This window comes from Mauremys mutica, chromosome 19 (assembly GCF_020497125.1).
Source record: "Mauremys mutica isolate MM-2020 ecotype Southern chromosome 19, ASM2049712v1, whole genome shotgun sequence".
Classification (NCBI taxonomy): Eukaryota; Metazoa; Chordata; order Testudines; family Geoemydidae; genus Mauremys; species Mauremys mutica.
This window is the reverse complement of record NC_059090.1, coordinates 25,147,814-25,175,099: the sequence shown is the minus strand read 5'-3', so window position 1 is coordinate 25,175,099 and position 27,286 is coordinate 25,147,814. Positions and strand designations below refer to the sequence as shown.

Here is a 27,286-nt window from a genome sequence, read left to right as displayed (position 1 = left end):
AGGCGAGGGAGCCAGCACCAGGCTCTCGGGCTGAGACTCTGCAGCCGGAACAAAGGCTGGGGATGATGCAGAGAAAGAGCCTTCAGGGAGAGGGGAAGATCTCAAGGACGGTTTGAGCTTTGAGAGGTGCAGGGTGCACTGAAAGCCCCTGCCCTGCCCCCAGAGCATGTCATGGGAAGGGATCTCCCTCCTTCCCTTCCAGAAACTGCAGCTAGGACTTGGCCAGGAGTGTAGGGCCACCAACTCTGCATGGTGACCCCCAGCAACGATGGTCAGAGCAGTGGAGAGCTTCCTCAGTCCGACAACATGCAAAGGGCGTGGGGAGGGGTAGGATCAAAGGGGTTTCTAACCGGTGCTGCGGATACGTAACAAACCACAATGATTGCTAAGGGCAGGTCCCCTGAAGTGGGAAGAGGCCTCAGCTCTCCATGTGACGGCCCCGCCGGTCCCAGCTCACCTTGGACAGATCGACACCAGTGAGGGCATGCACAGACACAGGGATCTCAGCCAGCAGACGGCTCAGCTCGGACGTCACCTTGTTATTGTCCCCACTGAGAATAACAATCTCGTCCACTTTAGCCAGCGGAGCGGCCACCTTGGCAGCGATCTGTGGAGGCGCAGGAGAAGGAGACCAGAATGAACCAGGGACCTTCATTTCCAGCAGGAGGCCAGGAGGGGGCTGCTTGCAAACTTGCTGGCCAGACTCTGAAAAGATTCAGGCATAAAAGGGCACCCGCAAACATGTCCCCATCGGTGCCTGACTGGCAGGAAGGCTCTGAGCACCCGATCTGGCCCAGGACTTAGCCACCAGGTGCTGGCATGGTGCTGTGTGCCAGTCACAGGCACAGCAGAGCCAATGCTCCATTAAGCTTTCACTTCCCTTTCCCACAGCCCCCTCCCTGCAGAGCGACTGGCTCAGCGACCGGCACCGAGTGGCAAAAAGCCGCTGGAAGCCTTGAGCCTCTCACCTGGGGCAGAGCATCCAGCACCAGAGCCATCTTGGCCGCGTCACCGTACTGCTGGTAAGCCTCTGCCTTCAGCTTCATTTTCTCCGCGTCTGCTTTCCCGATGGCTTCGATGACAGAGGCCTCTGCCTCGCCAATCTTGCGGATCTTCTCTGCTTCGGCCTGCGCAAGGAGAACCTGCTTCACCCTGGAAAGGAAACAGCCCCTGCTTGGAAACAGCCCTGAGCCCCGCTCCTTAGCAATGTGCTGCTGTGGACAGGGGGCTTCCGCGCAGTTGGGCCTTCGAGAGCCTCTGGGCCGGGATCAGCATGCTGGGACCCCATGCAGGGCTCAGCTCAACTCAGCTGTGTGACTCAGGCTCTTAGCATGCTGCCAGGCCAAGTCTGGGCACCTGTACCCGCTCGGCCACTCACTTCTCGCCCTCGGCGATCTGCTGCATGCGGTGCGCCTCGGCCTCTGCCGGACGCTTGATGGTGGCTGTCAGCTCCTTGTCCATCCGGATGATCTCTTTCTCCTCAACATCAATCTGCTTCCTGCGCTGCACCACCTCGATCTCGATCTCCTCCTGGCGGATCTTCTGCTGCTCCCGGGCACCCTGCAGCTCGTAGGCCAGCTGGGCCTCGGCAGTCTGTATAGAGAGAAGGACAGAGCTCTGTCTGCCCAAGCCGAGCTGAGACCTCAGAGGCACGAGGAAGGGGAACCCCTCCTTGTGCTATCTGCCTCCTAAGATGCTGGCTATCCTGATCTAGACAAACCAGAACTCAAGCGACTGCCCCAGCAGCAGGGATTAATGGAGCAGAGTGCTCTCTCTTCTCAAATGTCACCTGATTCCAGACTTGCTCTGAACCTTCCTCCCTCACCCAGTTAGCAAGCTCTAGAGGTGACAGTTTCCCCTTGCAGCAGGTGCTGCCATCGCTTTCCCCAACGTGGGGAAGGACTGCAGCTCTATTTTAGGAGTTTGCGAAGTCTGCATCTGTAGGGGGAGCAGGAGCTGGCTCTGAGCAGATCAGTAGCATTGGTCTTCCCTCACCATTGCAACTGAGAACACAAAGTCACTTCGGGATTTCCAGTCCTGACCCACTTGTCTAGTTATAAAGGCTCTTCGTGCCCACCCTTAACACCAACTGAACCGAAAAGCTTGGCCGCTGACCCAGTAACACCCTGACCCCGCTGGCCTCCACCAGCAACAGAAACAGAAGGACCTTGGCGGAGAGGAGACAGGATGACCTGGGAATGTCTCAAGAGTGAGTGGCCTCGGCCTGAGAGGGCAATAGGTGCCCGAGCGCAAGAGCCTGCAGAGAAGAGGTAACTGCTCTCTTGGGAAATCAAGCAGACGGGAATCCTCCCCATCCCATCCTGGGAGCTGGAGTCGCAGCGAGATAGCAACATGTCAGGGCTTGGAGGAGCCTGTGTTCTGTCTCTTGTAACACACTTCCACTCCGCTCTCCCCCAGACCCAGAGAGCCCCCGATACGGGAGGGGAGGGACGTGCTGTGAGGAGCACACAAAACTGTGCTGGGCCAGCGGCTGCCCAGCTTCGCCCAAACTTTCTCCACTGCAGACTGTCCCCACGTGCCCGGCTTCGCTCCACGCCTCAGCCCCTCGTCCCCCCTCCAGGAGCTAGTGGCTGACTCCGAAGCACCTGGACACATCAGGGCCAGCGCCTCATCATGCTCCAGTTGGACCCACTTGGGAAACCTCATGCTAAGGCAGCACTTGTCTAACTGGGAAACTGCCCCCACCTCTTCTTGCACCGTGTGCCTAATGAACCAGCCAGTGCAGGTGCTCTTAGCATGTCTCCTCCTCCCTTCTGAGCAGCACACACGGCCCTGGGCATCCAGCACATCTGCAGAGTTGCCAGGCGTGGGGAACCTACTGTTCCTTACTCAAAGGATTTGCCAGTACTGCAACTAACCTGGAATGTGGAGTCTACAAATCTGGTTGACAAGCAACTTCTTCAGCACGTATCGGTGTAAAAAGGGAGAGAAGACGCTAACCACACACTCCGCAGAAGGGCAGCCGGGAAGATCCCACTGCTACTGATCTCCCGGTCAGAAGTCCAGCCAGGGGAAGCAGACTCTCTCACCTTAATGTTAATCTCCTGGCTGAAGGCGGCTTTCTGCATCTCAAAGGCCCGTTTGGAATCGGCCGTTTTAGTGTCTGACATGAACTTGATGTCCAGCATTTCCCTCTTGCACTCCGACTCCTGCAGGAAGGGATCATACCGCACACTCAGTTAGGCGCACGAGGACATCAGCAACCTTGGCAGGCAGCTGAGGGACGACACTCGCTTTGGGGGAGTGCTGCTGAACGTACCCGAATGCCGGCATCTCGCTCAGCCTCTGCCACACCAATGTCGGCATCTCTCTGAACAACGGCTGTCTGAGTCTTACCCAGAGAGCTCAGATATTCCACCTTATCATACACATCCTAGACAGAGGGAGAGACTTCAAAATCATCCACCGCAAGTCATTTCATCCCGGAGCCCACCCCTCCTTTCCAGAGCGCCCAGTGCTCCCGATAACACAGCAGCCGCTTTGCTCCAGGATATGCAAACCTGCCTTGCCAGCCTGCCTGAGAACTAGAGAGATGCCAAAGGGGGAAGGTTACCACACGGAGGAGCTCTCTGTTCAACCCCCTTGTGACTCCTTAGTGGTGCAGTTGGCAGCACACAATGTTTACAGCCAGCCCTGGCGGGGCGCTGAATTTCAGCCCTTCCCACACAGAGAACCGTGTGTATGGTCCATATTTTATACCAGCCTGTAGCTGCTGTTATGGGAACTCCAGCAGGGCAAGGCAGACTGTAAATCCCATAGAGACCTTTCCAAAGAAGTCAGGACCCATAGGTTACTGCCCCACAAGCATTGCCGATTGGCCCAGTGGGTTCCCCTTGTCCAGCTGTGGGGTTCCCTTTGCCTGGCTGTACCTTGATGGTAAAGCTCAGGATCTCGATGCCCATGCGGCCCACATCTGGGGCTGCCACCTCCCGCACCAGCTTGGCAAACTGATCCCGGTCCTGATAGATCTGCTCCACTGTCAGGGTGCCTGGAAACGGAAACAAAGCCAAAGCGCTATTGCACTGACAACGGGAAAAGCACAACAGGTGGGCGGTAAGCTTGGGAGGTACCTGGGAACAAACAGGCCCCATTTATCTCCCAGCTGTTCAAGGGCTGGGAGAAGCGGGGTCAGGTCTGGACGTGACAGCACAACCGTTTGCCCAGGCTTCGCCAGGCCTGCCTACATCTCAATTCCACACCTTCACATGAGGAGGAAGATGCCAGACACTCCGACTACGTGGAGCAGTTGTACTAGCTTGTTTCTCAAGTACCCAGAGGGCAGCAGCCACTGAGCGCTGTACAGACAGAGGGGAAACGCCATTCAAGGCACTGGCTACTGTGACATCAGTGGCAGCGCTGGTTGCACCACACCTAGGATGGATCGCAGATGCCCCTCCAGCGTTTGAAGGACCACATTCTTAATGTCTTGGACGTTCTTCCCCAAGAACTGCTCACAGGCCACAGCCAGAAGCTCTCTCTCTGTCATTATTTTCACCTGGAGTCAGGAGAAAGAACACAGTGAGATAAAGGTCAGTCTAGAGGAAGACAGGCACCCAGCAACAGCAGCAGCACTGCCACCACACTGTCAGGTCCTCCCAAGCTACAAGCAATCCAAGGGACCTGGCTATTTCATTAAAACCAACAGCAAGACTGCAGGAGACACAACTGAATGAGCACTGGCAGTCACTGCTGCTAAGGAAAGGCTGCTGCAGAGCGAGCAGTGATGGAGAGCAGAGACAGAGACCTCTCCAAACCCATGACTACAGTTGACCTCTGCAGGGTGGATCACTGCAGTTACCTCCATGTCAGTGTCAGCGATAGTAGGTGACTCCACTGGCCAATGCCAGAAGCTGGTCCAGTGTGCACACCAACTGTACCCAATCAAACTGAACAGGTGAAAAATATTGCAGAGGTGACCTGACCAAGGCCACAATTATCATGCGAGAGGGGTTTACCCAAGGAGCAATGTACAATCCCATTTAATTACCTTCCTGCTTCTCGCTCTTCCTTCACTAGAGCTAGCCTGTCCACAAACAGGAATGCCAGAGAACAAGAACAACCCAGACTTGTCCCAGGAGCACTTGGAAATCAACGTTCCATGTAACATTCCTAATGAGAAACAGCAGCCGGGGCGGGCCATCCAACACGGAGCCTGCTGGGCTCTGCCCCTGCCCACAGCAGGAAGTTTGCCAGCCAAGTCTACAAGGGGCTCAGACGGTGACCTCAGCCTGTCATGGTAGTCCAGGCTCCCTACTGGGAGACAAGACAGTCATCTCACCAAAGGGTACAGTCACACCCAGAGGCCCCTGTGAGAAGCGGGTCTGACCCAGGAAGCCCGAATTATCATGACAAGGTCATTGGTCAGGTCAGTAGCTCTCTTGCAAAGCTGGGAACAGTTCTCTCTCCAGTAACACACAACTCAGCTTTCAACTCCCAACAGCCTCTCCATGAAGATAATCAAAGATTCACGTACCTGCTGGGCTCATCAAAGATGGTTCTCTTGGTATGGGACGTGCTCTTAAGGATAAATCTCGTTTAAATCCAAACCCTATGGAGTACGTTAGCCAGTGGAGACCCTGGGCACACGCAGCTGCTGCCACTCGGCGCTAACAACCTGTGGCTGGGGAGTTCTATTAATCTAGCATGTGGCTGCTTTTTGTTAACACAGAGCTGCAGCCCATGGAAAATACAGATCCCAACATGCAATGCTCCCTCTTAATCTGAGTGCCCACTACTGATTACTAAGGTGAACACTGCATGCTGGGACCTGAAGCTTCCATGGGTTGTGTGACCCAGGGATCTCCTGATGCCATCTAGCAAAGGGCACGAGGGTACACAGCGGTATAGGGATCCCCGGGGTTCACTGAAAGAATGTCAGGTAAGCGCTCTACTGAAAGCCTGTGTCAAATGCTCACAAAAATCATGGAGATGGAGGTAGGAAAAAGACTGAGGAGTTATGTGATATTCTAAAAATGAGGTTCTCTAGGCCTGCTAGTTAAAGGCAGGTCACGCAAAGGCAGTGTGCCTGGAAACAGGCTTCTCCAGACCTGAGGGGGAGCCGTCTCTCCCAGAGGACCATTGTGTGTCTTACATCAGAGGTCTATTAGCACACGGAGACAAATGTTAATGAAGAGCTTGCGAGATTTCAGGAGGAAATTAACAGGAAGAGGTAAATGTGGAGGGACGGAGGAGGAGATACTTTTCAGGTGAAGATCAAAGGTCTGGGCTGGTATCTCGGGGGGGTGCAGAGAAACGTTCTGCCATCCTTCAGGCAGTGAAGACAAGTTGCCAGTGACTTTGATTTTATGAAGTGTGTGTGTGTGTGTGTGGGGGGTGTTAATCTCGACCATCCTGGCTGAAACGCTGGGAAAAGGATGTGGAGCAAGCTGTCCTGTAGGAGACAAGGGAATGCCTTGTGAGTTACGTTTACACACTAGCAAGCCTGTTAGGATTCTGTTGTATATGTAACCATTTGTTTCCAGTGTAATTACTTTCTATCGTTTGAATCTCTGCCCTTCCATAATAAATGTGTTGTGTTCACTAGGTGCTATGTGTCAAGGGGAGCAGTGATCCCAGGCGAACATTAGTAAGTGGTGTGTACTGTTCCTTTGGGAGTAGAGACTCTGAGTGTTCAGTGGATCAGGGGCTGGGCGCTCTGGGGACGGTGGATGTCTACTGTTAACCTCCACCGAGAGCGAGGCCTGGCTGGTGGAGCCAGGGAGCTGATCCACAACCACACAGACAAGGCTTCCTCATGCCAAGGGCAAGTGGCAGCCCCAGGTACCCCGGGACACATCACAGGCTGCCACTCTCGGAGGACAGCCCGTGCCTTCTGCACCTTCTCATGCTACTTAGAGGTGACTCTAGAGCTGCTGGCAACTTGCTTGGGGCTCCTTCAATTGGGCCATCTTGTGGTGGAGGCCTCATTCCTTGAAGAGAAACAAAACCTCGCTGGGCCATGTCTCTCGGCAGTGCTGCCACATTCACAGCACTGCAAAGAGGATGGACTCAGCTACCGCTGGCTGAGATTCTGACACTGCCCTGACTCAGAGTCCTCAAACAATTTCAAAGCGCTGCATGAAGCGCTTCCGGGGTGCAGCTGCAGAAGTTCTCGGATGCATTTCCCTAGATGTCTCACCCTACCACCTAGGGGAGCAATATTCAGCGCTTCAGCACGCTGCCCAGGCACAGGCCCAGTGCTGGGAGAGGGTGACTGGGCAAGAAAACGGCAGATGAAATTCAATGTTCAGAAGTGCAAAGTAATGCACGCTGGAAAACAATCCCAACTGCACGTACAAAATGATGGGGTCTAAATTAGCTGATACCACTCAAGAAAGTGATCTTGGAGTCGTAAGAATATGAGACTAGTCCAACCCAATATGGCCAACGGTCCATCTAGACCAGTATCCTGTCTCCCATCGGTGGCTGGTGCTAAATGCTTCAGAGGGAATGACCACGACAAGGCAATTATCAAGTGATCCATCCTTTGTTGTCCAGTCCCAGCTTCTGGCAACTGGAGGTTTAGTGGCACCCAGAGCCTGGGTTGTCTCTCTGACCGTCTTGGCTAACAGCCATTGATGGACCTGTCCTCTATGACTTTATCCAGTTCTGGTTTTGAACCCAGTTATACTTTTGGCCTCCACGACATCCCCTGGCAACAAGTCCCACAGGATGACTGTGACTGTGTGAAGAAGAACTTCCTTGTGTTTGTTTTACACCCACCACCTATTAATTTCATTAGGTGAACCCTGGTTCCTCTGGTACATGAAGGGGTAACAACAACTCCTAATTTACTTTCTCCACATCATTAATGACTGTGCAGACTATCATCCTCCCCCTTGGTTATCTCGTTTCTAAGTTGAAGAGTCCAAGTCTTTTTAATCTCCTCATACAGAAGCTGTTCCATCCCCCTAATAATTTCTGTTGCTCTTCTCTGTACCTTTTCCAATTCTAATACATCCTTTTTGAGATGGAGTGACCAGAACTGCACGCAGTATTCCAGCTGTGAGGTTTCCTGCATTTCCAAGAGAGCAATTTGTGTTTTTTACACAAGAGGGGGTTGCAAGGGCCATTCATGGAGCCACACAACGATGCAGAAGCCTTGCACAAGTCAGCTGTCTTAGCATATTCAGCCTCGGGTTCAGACAAGGACTCTTTCAAATACCACAAACAATTTTACAGACTCAGCAGCAGAATGCACAGCACAAATCAAAGATAAACTTCCACTGTGTGTCTTCCAACAGCTTCCCTTTCCTAAAAGGGAGCCATTTCAGTGCAATCGAGTCACTGAAGCCCTTGTGCTGCTAAGCCTCTGGATCTGGACAGTGACTGGGTACTGCTCTTAGCTCTGGGTCTCAGGTGCTCTCCCAGATGTAGACACCATATCTGACACCCCCTCTAAGGTAGAGGGACCCTGCAGTCCAGCTGCCCTGACCCTGGAACCAGTGCCTCAGCCTCCCCATCCCCCCCAAGACCCCAGTTGCTTAGACCTGACTGTGGGAGCTCTGCTTTCAGGGATGACGTGGCAGTAAAGCAAGGAACACCAGATTAACCAAAGAATCTCTTTAACCACTAACAGTTTATTCTTAAGCACGAGGGTTACAGATTTATGGAAAAACTCCTGAACGCAACCCCCGGTGCAATCTCACCACTCCTGTGCATCCTGGCTTTGGTGTTAGCATCCTTAGGCCAGGCACCTCTTCCTGCCAGCTTGGCTTTGTCTTTTGTATGCAACGGTCACAAGGCCTCTGAGCCTCACAGAACCCCCCTCCTTAACTAAAGTCTTTCCTCTTGACTGGTCAAGTGGAGAAACTGCAGCTGTCCCAGCCGCCTGTTGAGGTTGCTGTGTAGTGAGTCCTCCTGGCAGCAAACCTACTGTTCCTGTACAGAAGAACCATTCAGAGCGGAGGACCCTCTAGGAGGTGTCCCACCCCCTAGCAAAGCACGGTGCCCTTGTCAGGACCAGACTGGTTTTTCCAACATGTCTTGGATGGAGCTCACAATACATAAGTGACAGGAAGTTTACAATCAAAATGCCATTCATAAAACCAAATGGGAGTGTACGATTTGACCCCCACATACCCCCAGTCTGTCACACAGGGCACAGCCACAGCAGGTGATTTTTTTCCAAATACCATTCAAACAATTAAAGGAATTTTCAGCGGGCGAAGTCGAAGTGCCTCTGCAAAAGGAGTCCCATTTTAGCAGATCAATATTGCCACCCCCAGGTCAAACTGGCATTAAATGAGCAAAGGCACAAGCCAGCTAGCTGCACGGTTTAGTGTAAAGGTACAGAGCAATCCTACAACACCCATGTGTCCCAAAGCACCCCACTGACACCGAAAGTGATGTGCTACCAAGTGAGAAAGGGTCACTGCCCAGTGACATTCATTTTGAAGTGTCCTTATTTATTTACAAACACTTTAGAGTATCAAAACAAAGCATCAAACTTTTCCCTAGTAAGATCCTTTGTTTGCTTTCTGCATGCCTTAGTTTGGAGAAGGCAAACAAACTAGTCAGTTCCCCTTTAGTTTCTCGTCAGTGTCATTTTCTATCTTCATGCACTAGTACAATACCACAGTGGAACAATGCACCACAAAGGAAAAAAGTTGATTTACTTGAAAATCCTTTCTACTGGAACTTCCTTAAGTTATGGAAATATTTCTCTTATTTTGTAGGTCTCCTCACCTCATGCTTAAAACCTACATGAGCTACATGTGACCTGAGGATTCCTTTACAATTATACCCCAACAGTTAGAACCCCTTAAATTTAATCCTTGATCCGGAGGACAGCAACTCATTTTTTGTTGAGGTTCCTGTTTTTGGCAGCAAAGAGCAGTGAGTGCTGTGAGAGGATACAAAATAAACCAAGTGAGCTCTGCATTGGATTTTAAAATGAGACATTCAGCAGCATGTGCCATAGCAAACGCTCAATCAGTTGGTATCGTAGTCAGCTCTCCATTATACTATTGCCACAGTAAAGCCACTGGCAATCAGGGTTTCCTAGGAAAGAATGCTACAGAATTAGATCACAGTGAGGGTTGGCTACTTACACAGTGTTTATGAAAACAGAAGTGTCTTTGAAGCCACAATGTGAAGTGCACAACTATCTGCATTTGGTCCTCACTTTAGCCCAATACGCAAGAAATTCTGTGGTGATGTGAACATGTTAGCAGTCAAGTGGAAATGAATGGTTTGCTAAGACTGAAATATAAGCACCAACAACAGCAGTTTGCATTGTGCTGGCACCTTCCATCTGAAGTTCTCAGAGTTTTACAGACATTAATGAATTAATTTGCTGCCCCCTGAAAGGTAGGTCAGTACTGTTCCAATTTTAGAGACACACACATAGTGGTTAAATGACTTGCCAAATGTCATACAGAAAGCCTGGAAGAGATCTGCTGATCCCCAGTCCCGTGTTCTAACCACATGACTATTCTCTCTGAAGCATCGGTGCGGATATAGGTTCTCTTTTGATGACTGAGGCTGCACATGACAGTCCGGGAATGCCAGTGTCCTAATGTTGGTTATAAAGACGACATTCTGCAACACCACTTTAGAACAAGGCAGTAGACTGACAGACTTTCACGGGTTTAAGGCCATTTGCTACTTAAATTTCTAAGAAATGGAAGTGAAATTCACTCATTAAGTCCCCATTCCCAACAGGTGTGAAACAAGTAGATGATGTTGTCCCTTGCTAGCAGCGTGAATGTCTGGCTTTTTGACACCTGGCCACAACCAAAAACATGAAGTAAAACTCCTCAGACTAACTGCTCATGATACAGAAAAAGGACATACCCTTTTCCTTTCACCGTGATGTGACTGGATACACACACTGTTTACACAAGGAACATGTACAAATCTGCAGTTCAATGCACTTTGAGAACCATTTTTGCATAAACCACTTTGTCTAAGTTTATGTCCAGCTGAAAGACGCTGGGCTGGGCCAAGCTGCAAGCAGCCATTTTTATTTTTTTTTGTCTTAAGAGGCATCTTGCTACCTGAACTGGCAGCAGAACTCAATACCAAAACTTGGCATTTCCCTCTGCAGACACTCTTCAGGAAGCAGACCCGGCACGCCAGCAATAAACCCCAAGTCAATTTCTTGGCTGATTTTTAAACTTATGAAAATAGAAGTAATACAATTCAATAGCGACCGACAGTTCATACACATTGTAGTGAGCCTTCTGGCACAATCAGAATTCAATTCAAGCATAAGAGCCTTGTGTTTTTCTTTTTAAAAAACACTACACACATTATATGCAGGGACTAAGTCTTTCTTTAAACTCCGTAAATCATCATGTAGAATTATGATGCTCTACAAATGCCGATTCATATTAATGCAAAGCAACAGGATTGATGTGATTTCAGAACAAAATGGTTCAGTTCTGGGAAATGATAGATCAAGCTCAAGGTGCACCGTGGTACGTTACAGTTTTTAGAAGTAGGTCATGTCACACTTCATATGCTGCATGAATGAACGAGACAGAACATTGGAAAAGAAGCAATGATTTTGTGGAGGGTGGGAGAAGTCACATCCCTCCCTCCCTCACTCCATGGACATGCCATTGTATGAACCGACAACAGGGACAGTGTTGTCATACAAGAATTCATTTCAGAGCAGATAACCTCTGTTCCTGGACTACAGCACCCTTCTAAGAGGAAAAAATGAGGAGGTAGGTTAGAGGCATGCATTCCTGAAATGATGTTTGGAGTTACTGTACCTGTGCCACACCTGTGACAGTTAAAGCTACCCCCTCCGCCGTCTCTACGTCCTCGCACCTGGGCTGTAACGTCATTATCTCTAGGGAAATCCTGCCAAAAAACGTAGAACATTTGCACGTTTCCAGGTAACACACTGTCAGCTTTTCCTCTGTACTTCCTGCCCCAGGCTACCTGCCACACTCCTTCCAGGTAATGTAAAGGATGCTGTCCAGTGACGCTGTTCATAATTAGAGAGTAATTTTGGCCAAGGAAGTAAGATTTTCAAATAACGCTTAGACATTTTCCAAACAGAGAAAGGCCTGGAAGCCAGACTGAACAAGATCAAGTGACCCCTTCCCTTTTACTGAGCTCACTGGCAGGTTATAGGCTAACCCCCAAAGGCCCCTTTATCTGAAAGTTTGTATATTACAAATTACCCAGTAAAAAGGCAGCATATGATCTGCTTGGTCAGTGTCACTCATTTTAAAAGTACAGTCTCGGCTTGAGAACGCCCAGCCAGATTTCATCTCTCTAACTGGAGTAGCTACACACAGACCACAAGACCTGTGCAGACCCCACAGGCTCAAACACTCATCGAGAAGCACTCTAGGGAAAGAGCTGAGCACATTCTGAAGACATCGTGGCCTGTAGTCACCCTTCCCCGTCTCACTGTCCAGGCCAGGAGTTGATTTTTGAAATAGTGACTGTCCCGGCAATCAGGAGATGAAACCCAGGACTGAGAGATGCCCCACTTTGGGTGTACGAGCTTGGTCATTCTAAGCCAGATGTAGGTTGTTGCTTCAGGGCAGCTCCAGGCATCCAGCCAGGCTCCTATTTCCTCAGTGCCTCAAAGGTTATGGACATGGAGAGTCCCACGACTACTCTTCAGTATCAGCCAAACCAACAGGAACTTTCAACTATTGGGCTGTCTCAGTCTGACCCTGTTTCCTCTTCATTCCTTGCTAGTTAGGGCCAAAGTACATTGGCAGAGCTCTGTGCGTAGGAGGGTGAGGGTCAGGGATTGGAAGAACAGAGGATGCTGCCTGGCAGGAGTTAGACAGAACCACAGAGCTGCGTGCGTGCCCCAGACCCCTATTTAGATACAAAATTCCAATGCCTTGTATTATATGTAACAGTTATAGGAGAGTAAGTATGACTTGGCTAGCAGCCACTACAAACCAGCTCTGAACCAAATCAAAGAGGCACAGGTCAGAGGGTTTATGTCAGCCAACATCAGTTCACAGGCATGAGATATGAGTAGGCAGCAGTGTCCACTGAATAGGCCACTTTACCATTCTGTGAAGTCATTCAAATGTACTGGAGTGAGCCTGCGCTCTGCAATCACCCTAATTAAACTGGCATGCAGGCATGGGAGCTGATTACACAGATCCTGCTGTACAGTGCATACAACTGGGTATCACTGCCACGTGAGTTTATAGCTATGACTATATTTAACAGTTAGTACAGGGCTGTAGTTGTCCTAGCTACGCTATGAACTAAAACAAATATGGTAACGAGTCCCCAGTTCTGCAGTAGCTATAGCGTACAGGAGCCCTTGGAGTAGACCAAGATTCAGCCCAGTGGAGGGAAACTCACGCTGATAAATAATAAGCACTTACATAGATGCTTTGGGCACCATACAAACATCAGTCAAAGTAAGATGGATTCTTTCCATACTGTGCTTTTAAAACACACAACATTGCCGCCATGTGAGAAATAGAAGGGCTTGGTTCAATCTTGTTTGGGAACAAGTCAATCAGCCAGTCACATGAGGAATTTTCCACACACAGGCTTTAACTTGAACAAAAACAACCCTGCCTCACAATTTGCCCCTCCCATCTCAAATAAGCCTGAACTGGGTTTGGCTTGCGATTATTGGATGCTCTTGTGTTCTCCCATGGCACACGAGGAGGACAGCGCCCCCAGAGGAAAGAGGGAATGTCTGCAGCATTATTGAAAGGAGTCAGCATGGCCCTGAATTTGGAATACGTCAGTAGCATCTCTCTACATTACCTACAGAGCTATGGAGTGCACCAGGAGGCAAACACCAGAGACGGGGGTGAAGAGGAGGGTGTTGGATCTAGTTGTTGTCCCACTAGAGGAAAAGTTAGTGTTTCTGTTATCCTGCTGCTGCTGTTGCACAAAATGGAAGGGAGAGAAGAAGGTTAGACACAATGTTAGGAAGCTGGTGGGTTATTACCTGTGCAACCCCTGTTACGTACAGTGGGACCCCCTCCGACGTCTCAATATTCTCACAGCGACAGAGGATGGTCATAACCTCCAAAGACAGTCTGAGCAGCGATAAATAAGGGTAGGACAGCAAATACACAAAGCAGTTACCAGAGAATAATAGACACCACGCAAAGGACAGACGGGACTTTCAGGTTTTCATTTTCCCCTATCACTTTCCATGTCTCCCGCTGCCCACTCCAGAGTCCCTAACACTGCTGGGCAGATTTCCATTAGACAAAGCCCAGTCTCTCTCTGCCCGGGGCAGGGGGAGCTGCCACTGCCTAGTGGCTTTATTTAGACTGTATAAATGCAATATGGTTTGATCTGTAATCTGGCTGTGAACCATGTATTTAGATATTCTGCAAAACAAAAGCTTCCTGCCACCTGGACATTGCTGCTACAGCTGTTTAGGGATTTTCTGTCAGTGCCCTTTTTGCAAAATCAATTTTTTTCAGGGAATTTTCAATTTTGCCAAAAAATTCAATTTCCCACTGGGAACATGAAGTGACAGTCCCCACCTTGTCAGTTTCATTTTCTGCCTGCCAGGAGAAAGGGAAATTGACAGGAGCCTGCCAGGCCTGCTGCCAGTGTGCTGACACATTCCATTCCTGGCCTCCACATTTGAAGTGTCAGAATTTCTGACCACCGACTATTTCCAAGGCTGTTCATTTTTGTCCTGAATCAGGATGAAATGTTTTATGAAACCTCAAAATTTTCTATGGGATGGACATTGTTTTCTGACCAGCACTAATTAATACTCTGTTTTCCCAGTTCAGAACCAGCAGGGCTTCACTCCGACAACTGTGCAATAACTGCAGCTGTTCTGGCTTTACCTTCTGACTGGTCCTCCTGTGGAGATTTTCTAGTTCACGAGAAGGAAAGTCTCATTCCCTTAGGCAAATGTGAATGTAGGAAGCTTCATTACTTACACTGTGCTTAGAGTTACTCAGGAGGTCATCAGCTCTTGGAAGAAGAATCAAATCCTCCACTCAGGACTTGGCATGCCTGGTAAGGTGCCTCTGAGCGCTCTACAATGTGTATAATTAAAGCCATGTCTACGTTGCACACCTTACAGTGGCACAGCTGTAAGGTACGCAGTGTAGCCACTCTGTCGCCAGGAGAGAGCTCTCCTGCCAACAAAATAAAACCACCCCCAGCGAGGGGCGGTAGCGTTGTTGGCGGGAGCACTGTCCACACCAGTGCTTTTCATCGGGCAGGGGTGTGTTTTTTTCAAACCCTTGACCGACTGATGAAAGTGCAGTGTTGACATAGCCTAAGCTTATGCACCTCGTGTAACCAACAACCTGGTAACCCAGACTTTTTTTAAGTAAAAGATTAACATTTATATCGTGGCAACACCTAAAAGCCCCATTGTACTAACTAGTGTACAAACATTTAGTAAATTACAATCTCTCCCTGCCCTCGGGCCCACCCCACATTTTAACTCTTTAGACAAATCCTCAGGCCCCTTGAATAAGTTCATTCCTTCTGCAAATGACATGTCAGACCCTCTCTTTGGAGTTTCTCAAGAAACTCAAAAAGGGAACCATTTAAACAAAGGACAGGAGCCATCTGTTCAAAGTGTAACTATTCTCCCAACGCTCACATGGTGTCAGACTTCTGAAGCGGTGTGGGGGAAAAGCCTGACAACACTGAAAACGCATCGTACCAAAAGCATCAGTTCTCCTGTGCTGCACATCAGAGCTGGGCTTTTCTTCACTCTCCCAACTGATACGAGTGCTACTAGAAAGTCTGTTAAAACTGCAAGCATTAGTTGACAGCCTTCACATGCAGTCGGAGTGCTAGAATGCCCTGGCACTGGAACAACCTAGTGTGGGAGCCACCAAAAGAGAGTCCTGTACAGGTGGTGTGAATCATGTGCAAACAGCATTGGATGAGAGCTTGCTGTGCCCACAAGCTAACTGACCCAGTGGGTATCCCGAAGCGAACGACGTCTAAGACAATGTGTCATTTCTATTGCGATGGAGGTGCACAGTGAGGCCAGCAACATGCTAACTACACCTGACAGTGGCAGAACACCAAACGAGAGAACAAGTGATGAGGCCCACCAGTGCAGGTTAACTAGAACCCTTTGGCTTTCACGCTCATTGCAAAACCAAAAAGTCTCGTCTTTCTCCTTTTCCCTATTAATTCTTATAAGTGCGGAGGAGCCCCACACGGGTCAGCTGGGTGTTACGACTGTGTTACTTATTGAGACATTCCCATGGACCTGCAGACTAAGCAGTTACATTAGGACAACAGCAGCACTATCACAGCATGTTAGTTCAAAGACTGAAGCAATAATAAACAGCAAGCAAAATGCATGGCTGGGAATGGGGAGACAAAGGAAATCCCTTGGTTTTAAACAGAAATTCGGGCCCAATCCCAAAGTAACAGTTAATTTTGGAAACTATGCAGGGCTGCATACCTTTAGGAAAATAGACTTGAGTAACAGGAGACGGAAATTGCTCCTCACTCCATCCCTCCCCCTCTATGTTCAGTGCCACCGGCAAATCACCAGCACCTTTAGCAAAAAGACTGGCTTGGCAATAACAGTCTGACATATGGCTCTCCTGACGGAGCGTCTACACTTACTGATGGACAAACCAAACTGGCCACAAAGGAAAACCAGCGCCCACTACAGAGCACCTCTATTACAGCCTCTTAGCAAAGCAGCAGCTGTGTCCCTGTTACTGCATTTCACCTCACAGCAAGGGCAATAGCAACTGCAAGTTCCTGAGTTCCCCCAAACTGACTGATTTTAGCAATGTGGAAAGAAAAATAAATTAACATTAAACATAGACACAGCCCCTCAATTTGGTTTGATTTTGAGGTATCTGGAAAAAATAAAATAAATGTTAAGGGGGAGGCATGCAGACACACAATATCTGTCTGAAGAATGCTTCAGCTGAAAGGAGACTATCATTCGCCCTGGTATCTGGGCATCTCTGTGCAAATAATCTACACAGAGCACGCAGCCAGAGCCAGGTTATGTGGGTCCTATTTTGAACAGGACGACATGAATAGATGGAACATTGAAACAGCAGGAAATATTTCTTGAAGTATCACAAAGACCAGCTGCAGGATGGCCAGAGGCTGAATCCCACAGCTGGATTTAAAGAGGGCTGTGTAGGTGTTAGCGGCCCTGAAAGACCATCATTAAATTAGTGTAATTAGATCTCATGCTTCAGGACATTCCTCAACAGCTAAAAAGGATCTTCAGCTCCTTCCCATCACTTCATCTACTACAACACTGCACAACCGTTTAGAGGCATCGTAGGGGGTGGTGGAGCTTTCCTTTGAAACAACAAATATTGGCCATGGCTGGAGGCAGGGTACTGGGCTTGACGGGGATCAATGGTTTGATCTTGTTTGGCCAATTCTATGTTCCTAAAGGTACTGCTGGCAGCCTGAAGGTTTACCTACCCAAAAGACACAAGCAAGAGGAGAGCGGTCTCCTTACCTTTGTGTGTCAGAAATGCACCACCAAGCCCAGGCCCAGCCTCCGAACACATACTGCTTTAGATCAGAGCCACAGCAGCCACCTGCAGCACAAGCAGAAAGCACAAGTATGTTATAGTTACACACGCAGATCCATCTCCCCAAGGCAAGCTAAACATAAAAACGTGCTTCCAAAGAGCTCTCCACTCAACGATGAGCCCCAGTAGCCACCCCAAGATTGCAGAAAATGCATGCTCAGTTCCTGGGAAAGCAAAGGCAGAGAGCAGCTCACTGACAAACAGCAGCTTCTGGAATACTGGCCTTTCTACCTCCAGAGGCTGAGGAAATTAATTCTGCTAGTTTTCCCCAATCTTCCTGAACCTACAGTGATGTCTGACACGCCACGCGACCGATGCAATGGTAGAGGCGAGCTAAATGCATGCTAATCCACAGGACAGGGCACATGAAGAACATCTTTCCTGAAGCCCCCCCATATACTGCTCTCCTCACCACTGAGGTGGTTGTACATTCAGTGCTGACCCAACTACCATATTTGCAAGAGTTAGACCAGGGGTGGGCAAAATATGGCCTGGGGGCCGCATCCGGCCCTTCAGACGTTTTATTCTGGCCCTTGAGCTCCCACTGGGGAGCAGGGCCCAGGGCTTGCCCCGCTCCGGCGCTCCTGCCGGGGTGCAGGGTCAGGGTTTGGCCCCACTCCACGTGGCTCCCGGAAGCAGCAGCATGCCCCCCCTCTGACTCCTACGTGAAGGGGCAGCCAGGGGGCTCCACATACTGCCCCCACAGCTCCCATTACCCGGGAACCATGGCCAATGGAAGCTGCAGGGGCGGCACCTGCAGATGGGGCAATGCGCAGAGCTGCCTGGCAATGCCTCTGTGTAGGAGGCAGAGCAGGGACATGCCACTGCTTCCGGGAGCTGCTTGAGGTAAGGGCTGCCCGGAGCCTGCACCCCATCCCAGTCCCTGGCTCCTGCATCTCTGCCCCAGCCCTGATCCCTCTCCCGCCCTCCAAACCCCTCAGTCCCAGCCCGGAGCACCCTCCTACACCCCCCCCAACCTCCTGCCTGGAGCCCCCTCCTGGACCCTGAACTCCTCATTTCTGGCCCCACCCCAAAGCCTGCACCCCCAGGCACCAACCCCCAGTTTCATGAGCATTCATGGCCCGCCATGAAATTTCCATACCCAGATGTCGCTCTCGGGCCAAAAAGTTTGCCCATCCCTGAGTTAGACTGTAATGCCTTAGCAGTTGTATTACAGCAATGGGTGCTAGAGAAAACCTCTCGGGGCAGGTCCTGTAAAAAGCAACATATATTTGCAGTACTAAATAAAGATTAAAAATCCTTTCCAAGATCCGGGGGGGCGAAGAAATCCTGCCAGGGCCTAGAGTGGGTTAGCTGGATTCCCTGTTTCCTGTACAGAACCACAGATAATACATTACAGTAAATATGACGTGAAGTCCTTCTCTATGTAGAATCAGGAAGCTAGTGCCCCTTTCGCTCTGCTCAAAGCTCTTTTCACAAGGTTATTTTCTGAAGGCAACTTTTCAGTATAAATCCTATTAAATGTACTACAAAATGTTTGTTGTTTGCCATGCTGGAATCCAACAGGCAGAAGGTGTCTGTGTTTCAAAAGCAGAGCAATTTATTATAACAACCTAGGCTTCTTTTCACAGACACAGACAGTGTTATCTCAAAAGGACCTTATGCTTCAGGCTTCTAAAGCAACACAGTTTAAAAAAACAAGTTGAAAAGTTGGATTCTTGCAGGGGGAATATCCCAAGCTGTGGACAATACCGGCTGCTTTTGGCTCAGGAATATTAGGAAATCCCAGGCTTTGAGAGTAAAACACAGCCTCAATTGCTTGCAAGTTGCTTAACTTTGTGTTTTTTCCAGTAACTCTTTTTGCCATGCTCAGGTTTAAGACCTGAAACCAGTGAACTTAAGAGCCACTAGCTTAGATTTTTGTTTTGATCACTACTTGTACATGCATTATTCTCCCACCTCCAAGACAACAGCTCCACGCCAACTTTCATGACCGCTGGAAGACTATTCCTCCGAATCGGGGGAAGACTTAGGCCTGGTCTGCACTTAAAAATTAGATCAACCCTAGTTACCTCACTTGGGGCTGTGAAAAACTGTGTACCCTGAGTGCCGCAGTTAGATTAACCGAACCACCCGGGAAAAGGCAGCTAGGCTAACGAAAGAATTCTTCTGTAGACCTGGCTATTGGCTTTGCGAGAGATGGATTAGAAAAACCCCTGCTGTGGAAGTAGGGAGTGTCCACACTGTGCCGCAGTAGCGAAGACAAGCCCTCAGAGAAGCTGATTGATATGACAACTCCTAAAACAGATTCAAAGTAATGTCATCTAATATCTCTTGGAGGATAGGAGACTGGCTTGCGCCGTTAATTAGCCAGACTCTCAGAATGTACTCTCTCTGCTGCTTCTTAACCTCATTTTCTGTCTGTTACCTGTATAGCACCATGTTCTGGATAGATTCTGCTTCCCAGAACCATACATATCACTGAGCAGAATGGCAGCACGTGTCCCTTCAAACAGATGTTATTTTCTTTCACGGACAATGCAAGGAAATATCCTACTTAGAATCTTCTCCAAAATGAGCAGCAGCACCCTTACTAGTTCTCACCAGAAAGCACAGAAAGTTACATTTGTGCACAGAAGATTTGGTGACGTTTAGTAAAATCATTCTGAATAGTGTCCAAAGCAGAAAGAAAATATGGAAAGTTATAATAAAGTTTTTCTAGAAAGAGTCAGTCTGAATTGACTAACAGGAGTGAATTGCCAGACTGGTTCTTTAATACAAGTTGTACATCTGGGCACAGCAGAATACCGTGGTGATAAAAGAATGAGCTGCAGGAACTAATTGCTTTAAACACTAATTTCCCATTTACAATCTTGCCATCTGCTTCCCAGGTCCCAAAGAGCAAGTGAAAAAACAAAAACAAATCACCGATGTGAAAACTTTGCAAATCTGGAAAACAATCCCCAGCATAATGAGATTTGGCAGCAAAACCTATTTCAGCTAGTACATCCCCTCTTTTCTTCAGGTCTGGGTCTCTCAGCTACTTGGCTACAATTTATAGACACCCACTGTGCCTTTTCCAGCACAATAGAATGCAGCCAGCTAGATTCCCAAGGGAGGGAGGATTCATGCCAGACAGCAGTATTCCAGCTTGGAGCCTGCAGAGGGAAGTGCTCCTGCATTAAAGTCAGAAGTGTTCCCAGAGCCAACAGAAACTAGATGGCCTGTTTCTTATGAGATTAGATGAACCAAATTAGGGTTTATGATTAGTTCCAGGTATACATACAGAAAATGCCTCCAGCAGATCCAAAAAGGCACTTTGCACTGCTGCTGTAAGAGTCACATACAAGAAACGACAGATGGGGAGAGGCCAGAAACACACAGGATGGCTACATTACATCTGGAACAAGCCTCCCAGCTGTTGACAGACTTATGCTAGCAAGCTAAAAATAGCACATTCCCGGCTGCAGAGTAGACATACCCACCAGGCCCAAAGCTAAGAGGTCCCTTCTGCAGTTTAAACCATTAAACAGATGCGTATTGTCTGCTGTAATCAAACTAGCTTTGATAAGTGAGCGTGACAATGTGAGCCATCACCACCTACTCTAGCTGCTGCCTTTGGGAGCGTAACCATTACAGATGGTAGCAGGTCATATCGGGAGGGTCTCTGGTGATCCCACACCCTCTTCCAGTGACTTCATGGAGACAGGATGGTGATGGGAAGGAGAATCAAAATGAGCTGGGCCCCAGGAGAAAGGAGGGAATAGGAACCCCCTCCTTCATCTGTATGGAACAACTTCTCTTGCTTTCTTCTTAACCCCCAGTATGGGGAAAGCGATGCCAAATCTCATTGTTCTGTAAGCAGAACGAACGGTGGAAGTCACATGACCCAATCTGTTTATTGTTCAAACATACCGGGCTTGTTAATCAAAATAAACTGAGCCATGCGGGGAAATGTCCAAAAAACACTAACAACCGGGTGCAGAAAACTAGGGAGCTGGTTAGTAATTGAAAGCAATTACTGATGGGGAGGAGAGAAAATGAAACTGGACAACAGATGCATAAAGAAATTCCTATGCAGTGAAGTCAGAGTCTGTCTAGGCATAGATCAGTGTCAGAATCTCAGGCACTGGTGTGAATCTGAGTTAAGCCTTGTCTACACACAAGTTGTATCAACTTAACTAAAATGAATTTAAATAGTATGGGTTAGTTAAACCAGTGCACACTCCTGTCTGGACACTTCTTAATAAAAAACTGGTTACACTAGTTTAGCTAGCACCAGTAACAAGCTAAACTGATGACACTGTCTAGATCAGTCTAAAACTGTCTGCACAGCATTTGCACTGGGTTAACTAAATTGAGTTCAAAACACACCTTTGAATGAACGGGTGCAACTCTGTGTATAGATCAGGCGTTGTTAAAAAAAATCCAATGTGTGGCTTGAATTTTACAAGCCATAACAAAGATGTGCAACATTACACCATGAAAATCTCACACTAAATTCTTCCTGGAATCTAAAGGGAAAAGCCCTAAGGCAATGTTAAGCAAACCACACATGCAGAGACGCTATTCCAACTCTTTTGGAGACTTAAAAAGCACTTGACAAAGGAAACCTTGGATTCCATCTGTTGCAAAAGGCTACAGTGCCACCTCCTGGGAAGGGCAGTGTCTCTGAAGATTACCCAGTTCTATGTAATTACTGAATAACAGTATTAAAGATTGGCTCAGGCTAGTGTCACACTGCAATCCACCTTGACAGGCTGTGAGGTTGCATACTGGACAGTAACAAACCAACAGGTTTCAGGGAAAGAACAGTACTGCATCCAGTCACAGGTCAAGATTTTTGGCTAATCACATTTATGAAACTAAACAGATTATCATGGTACTCTGATCTTGGGGGAAATGGAAGCCCATTTCCTTTACAGACCTTTTAAACAGCTAACCCTGCATGAGGTGTGTAAGAACTTCACTCTCAGGAACACACATATTCTGAATACAAATGTGGAAATCTGATTCCAAAGGCAAAACAGATAAGGATAAAACCTCTCCCATGCAGAGAAGCCAGCCAGAGCTGCCTGTTCCCCCTTACTGTTATACCATGCCTGCAAACTTTTAATCCGTCTACAAAGCTAGGGAATTAAAGCATTGTTAGTCAGAAGATCATGGGCGTCCATATTTGTTCTGTGACCTGCATATCATATTTGTTGTTTACAAGTCAAAAAGGCGATTTTTTCCCCATGGAAAATTGGGATTTCCTTCTGTCTCTTACATCAACACATACAAGAAAGGGTCTGTCACCATTTTGTTGCTGAATAGAATCCAGATTACTCAAGAGACAAGCAGAGTAAAGACATGTCAGTAAGGGAAGCCGATACATTTGATGTTATTTATGGACTGCAATCACACGTTAAAGATTGCTCATGTGAGATCTCTAGTAACAATAAGGATATTGTATTACAGGATCACAATTCATGACTGGCAGGAGGCACGCATAGCTTAAATTCAGGGAAGTGAAATAAGCCAGCCAAATAAACCCAACGTCAACAGTGCAGTCCGTATTGTTCGTTTATGCAATGGGAACTGCAGTCTGATTGTCTAGATAAAGTACCTTTTTCCTGCAAAACTTCAATGGCACCAGTGCCCTGGGAGAGAAGCCACAGCCTCAGTAATGGCCAGCATGGAGAGTGCTGGACACCCTGTTCTGGGCCAGATTTCACACGGAAGTGTCCCATAGCACAGTGCGGTCCTTAGGTTAAACTAGAACCAAACCACAGAAAATCCTGAATAGTTTTTCAAATGCTGAACAGAAGAACTTCAAGTCTGGATTTAAAAGTTCCCAGAAGTAATTTTATAAACAATATGTGGCTTAACAGGAACCCAGAGAAATTACCAGAGTGGGAGTAAAGCACGAACACTCACCATTGACCTGTACCCTTGGAATCAGATTTCCAAATAAGGCCATCCAGCAAAGGGTTGCATTGGTCAAACAGAAGTTACAGAGCGCTGACTGCTTGTTGGGGTGCTGTATGTCACTATAAAAAGTATTGAAAGAAAACCACACCCCTGAAGTGGCATATGGTGACACACCCTCCTCAACAGAGACAAGAATTTATTCTAAAAAAGCTTTTCAATTAAAATATTTCTGAGCCATCTTCCTAGTAAGCGACCTCTTTTAACAGTATTGCTAAGGGGACCCAATACAGCAGAACATAAACTGTTCACAACACGTTCTAATATTGGTTTATCACACACAAAAACTTCACAGCTATGATCTTAATAACTACACACAGCAGGGATGAAAACCAAAACGGACACAAGGGTCTGCATTTACAGACATTTACCTCTGCCCCAGAGGTTGCTCAATGTTCATGGAATGCTCTGCCCCAGCATGCTAATAACCCATGCTAATAACCGAAGAAGTGAGCTGCAGCTCACGAAAGCTCATGCTAAAATAAATTTGTTAGTCTTTAAGGTGCCACAAGTACTCCTGTTCTAATAACCCACCAGTCACTCAACACCCAGATAAACAAAGGGTTACCACCACAGGCACAACTGTGCAGTCAGGACCCAGGCTGAACACCTGTTGCAAAGCACCCAGGAAAGAATGAGGCATCCATAAGCACCCCCAACTCTTTCAGCCTGTTCCCCAAGCACAGAACCAGTGCTCTTAGGAAACAGGCAGAGTAGTGAAATACAAAGGCCATCTTTGGTGACAGTACGGAATATAGAAAAAACCTTTATAGCCAGGATTGATGTATTCATATACAAGAACGCAGCAATGGCCATACTACAGGGTCAGACCCGTGGCTGATCTAACCCAGTATCCTGTCTTCCAACAGTGGCCGATGCCAGATGCTTATGAGGGAATGAACAGAACAGAGCAATTACTGAGTGATCCATCACATCATCCAGTCCCAGCTTCTGGCAGTCAGAGGTTTAGGGACACCCAGAGCATGGGGTTGCATCCCTGACCATCTTGGCTAATAGTCATTGCTGTATCCATCCTCCACAAAAATATCTATTCTTATTTGACCCCTCCCAAATCCTCAGCATGCTATTGCATTTGATGGGTTATCCTAGGCACACTGGGGCTGAGCTGTGGGAAACTGCACAGTTTGGGGGTGTTAATGGATACCACAGATTTCTGTTGCCATGTCTTATGATTCAGAGTTTATATATTGCTGCTTTCATAATTATATTTTGCTTTAAAAAATTAGTAACTAATCAGGGGTTAAAATAAACTTGTTTAACGACCAAATTTAAAAAAACAGAGGATAATTCCCCTTCCTTTGCTATTTGTAAAATACTATTCTTGTATCCTGTAAGCAGGTTTTAGAACATCTGAACAACTCATTACGACTAACTTATTAGGCTCTGTAACAGGCCTGTCCTTTAAGAAAGGCTTACAGATTGCTTAATAGAATCATAGAATATTAGGGTTGGAAGGGACCTCAGGAGGTCATCTAGTCCAACCCGCAGCTCAAAGCAGGACCAATCCTCAACTAAATCCCCAAATTACCCCCTCAAGGACTGAACTCACAACCCTGGGTTTAGCAGGCCAATGCTCAAATCACTGAGCTATCCCTCCCCCAATAGACCAACTGGAAGTGATTGCCACTGCCTGCAGGAAATTTCAGGCTGATTTAACTGGCTTGCAAACCATGATGATGTAGTTTCAGATACACAGCAATGGGAGTGGAGCAGCCTTATAATCATAATGATCCTCTGTAACCCCAAACGTTTGTTTCCTCCAAGGCACGAGGAAAGGTGGTTAAAGATTTGAGGGTCAGAGTCCCTATCACCACACCCATCCATCACAAAGCCAGTGGTGACAAAGAGGATTTATGTCGCCTAAGAGCGTATTGAGCAACTGAACATTATCTGTAGATGTCCTAAACATTCTCTTGCCCACAGCCCAGCGTTCCACATAACCACAGCAGATCCAGCCATCACCTACTGGATGCAGCAGCATGTATTGGTGTTTAATACAATTCCACATTTTGATAGAACCAGGCCCCAGATCCTCTCCTACTAAGGCCTTGTCCTTCACTGTGCAAACTTCGCAGTTGCAACTGTAGCGTAAATCAGGTAAAGTCATAAAATCATCACTCTCAGTGCAGTTAGCAGACACAGTAGAAAGGCACCTGCTGCTACCACTGTTGATGAATTACAGAAACAAAGCTCACTAGCAGAGCTGCAGCCTCGGAGAGTAACACCACCAAAGCAGCAGTAAACGGGCAGCATGGGGACCAAGGCTGCTGAATGTGCAATGGTAGCCACACCCTTGCTGCTCCAAGGTGGCAAAGGGAAAGGGCTCACATGCCCTCCTGGGTGGGAACGATGGAAACCCCCCACCCTCACTGAAGACCCAGTGAGACTCTTTCCCTTTTGGCCACCACCTGCCCCAATCCGTCTCTAAGCGGAAAGGGCGTCTGACCTCCATTCCGCACAGGCCGATGCACCTTTCACTCCAAGTCCCTCTGCTCACGGCTCCAACCCCTCCCGAGACATTTCACACCTGACCTGCAAGGGGCACAGGGGAGTGCGACCCCAAAGCGCCAGCCCCAGGTGCTACCCTGGGCGCCCCGCCCCGCCCACTGGAGAGCAGGAATGGAGCTGGCACCCAGCCCTTCGCTCCAGAACCCCGCAGAGCCGCGGGGTCCCCACCCCCATCAGAGGTGTGGGGAACCCCCGGTAAACCGCCCCCCTTCACCCCTGCAGGGGCTGCACTACAGGAGCCCCCCATCCCCCTCGGTGCCGCGGGGACTCCCCGCTGAGCCCCCCCCGTCACCCCAGTAGGGCCCCGGCCCCTCCCCCATCAGAGGTGTGGGGAACCCCCTGGTAAACCGCCCCCCGTCACCCCTGCAGGGGCCCCCCATCCCCCTCGGTGCCGCGGGGACTCCCCGCTGAGCCCCCCCGTCACCCCAGTAGGGCCCCTGGCCCCGCCCCCAGGCCCCGCCCCTACCTGACACCACCAGCGCCTCGTTGGGCCCCACCGTGTGGCAATTGCCCATGACGCCGGTGGCAGCGACACCTCCCCGCCCGACTCCCAGCCGCAGCGGCAGCCTCGCCCCGCCGATCCCACAACGCCCCGCGCTCCATGGGCCCCGCCCAGACACCGGAAGTACGTCACCGCGGAGGGAAAATCGGTCTGGGGCGTCGCCATGTTGGGAGGGGCTCCCAGGTGGCGCGCGCGCCCGGGAGGGGGAATGGCGGACCCCGGCCGCCATGTTGGATTGAGGGAGGGGCGGGGGAGCGTGTCTGTCAGGCAGGGTGTGTGGGGGATCTGTCACCCAGTGCCATGGTGGGGGTGTCAGTGGGTGTGCGTGGGGGGGTCTGTCAGACGGTGCCGTGCTGGGTGTGTTGGTGGGGGGGGGGGGGTCTGTCAGACGGTGCTGTTTGGGTGTGTTGGGGGGGGTGTCCGTGGGTGTGCGTGGGGGGGTCTGTCAGACGGTGCCGTGCTGGGTGTGTTCGTGGGGGGGGGGTCAGTGGGTGTGTTGGTGGGGGGGGTCTGTCAGACAGTGCTGTGCTGGGTGTGTTGGTGGGGGGGTGTCAGTGGGTGTGTTGGTGGGGGGGGTCTGTCAGACGGTGCCGTGCTGGGGTGTGTGTGTGGGGGGGTGTCTGTCAGACAGTGCTGTGCTAGGTGTGTTGGTGGGGGGGTGTCAGTGGGTGTGCGTGGGGGGGTCTGTCAGACGGTGCCGTGCTGGGGGTGTGTGGGGGGGGGGGCTCTGTCACCCAGTGCCATGGGGTGTGTGTGTGGGGGTCTGTCAGACGGTGCTGTGCTGGGTGTGTTGGTGGGGGGGGTGTCAGTGGGTGTGGTGGTGGGGAGG

The 27,286-nt window shown here is 49.2% G+C and overlaps 1 protein-coding gene across 5 annotated transcripts in view; it reads right to left on the bottom strand.

The window, feature by feature from the left end:
* Positions 1–26,540, bottom strand: part of FLOT2 (flotillin 2) — a 29,718-nt gene extending 3,178 nt beyond the window's left edge. The window contains exons 1-10 of one of the 5 annotated variants that reach the window (XM_044993406.1): positions 26,422–26,540; positions 17,420–17,501; positions 13,925–14,015; positions 4,393–4,516; positions 3,891–4,009; positions 3,281–3,394; positions 3,051–3,170; positions 1,379–1,593; positions 969–1,152; positions 458–607 (exon numbers count right to left, since the gene is read on the bottom strand). In XM_044993406.1, the coding sequence (XP_044849341.1) occupies positions 458–607; positions 969–1,152; positions 1,379–1,593; positions 3,051–3,170; positions 3,281–3,394; positions 3,891–4,009; positions 4,393–4,516; positions 13,925–14,015; positions 17,420–17,501; positions 26,422–26,470 (1,248 nt within the window). In that variant the 5' untranslated portion in view covers positions 26,471–26,540. Of the gene's footprint in view, positions 1–457; positions 608–968; positions 1,153–1,378; positions 1,594–3,050; positions 3,171–3,280; positions 3,395–3,890; positions 4,010–4,392; positions 4,517–11,744; positions 11,836–13,924; positions 14,016–14,885; positions 14,908–17,419; positions 17,502–26,421 lie in introns of those variants that run through there. The other 4 variants (XM_044993405.1, XM_044993408.1, XM_044993407.1 and 1 more) reach the window with 4 other exon arrangements.
* Between the last annotated feature and the right edge of the window lie 746 nt (positions 26,541–27,286).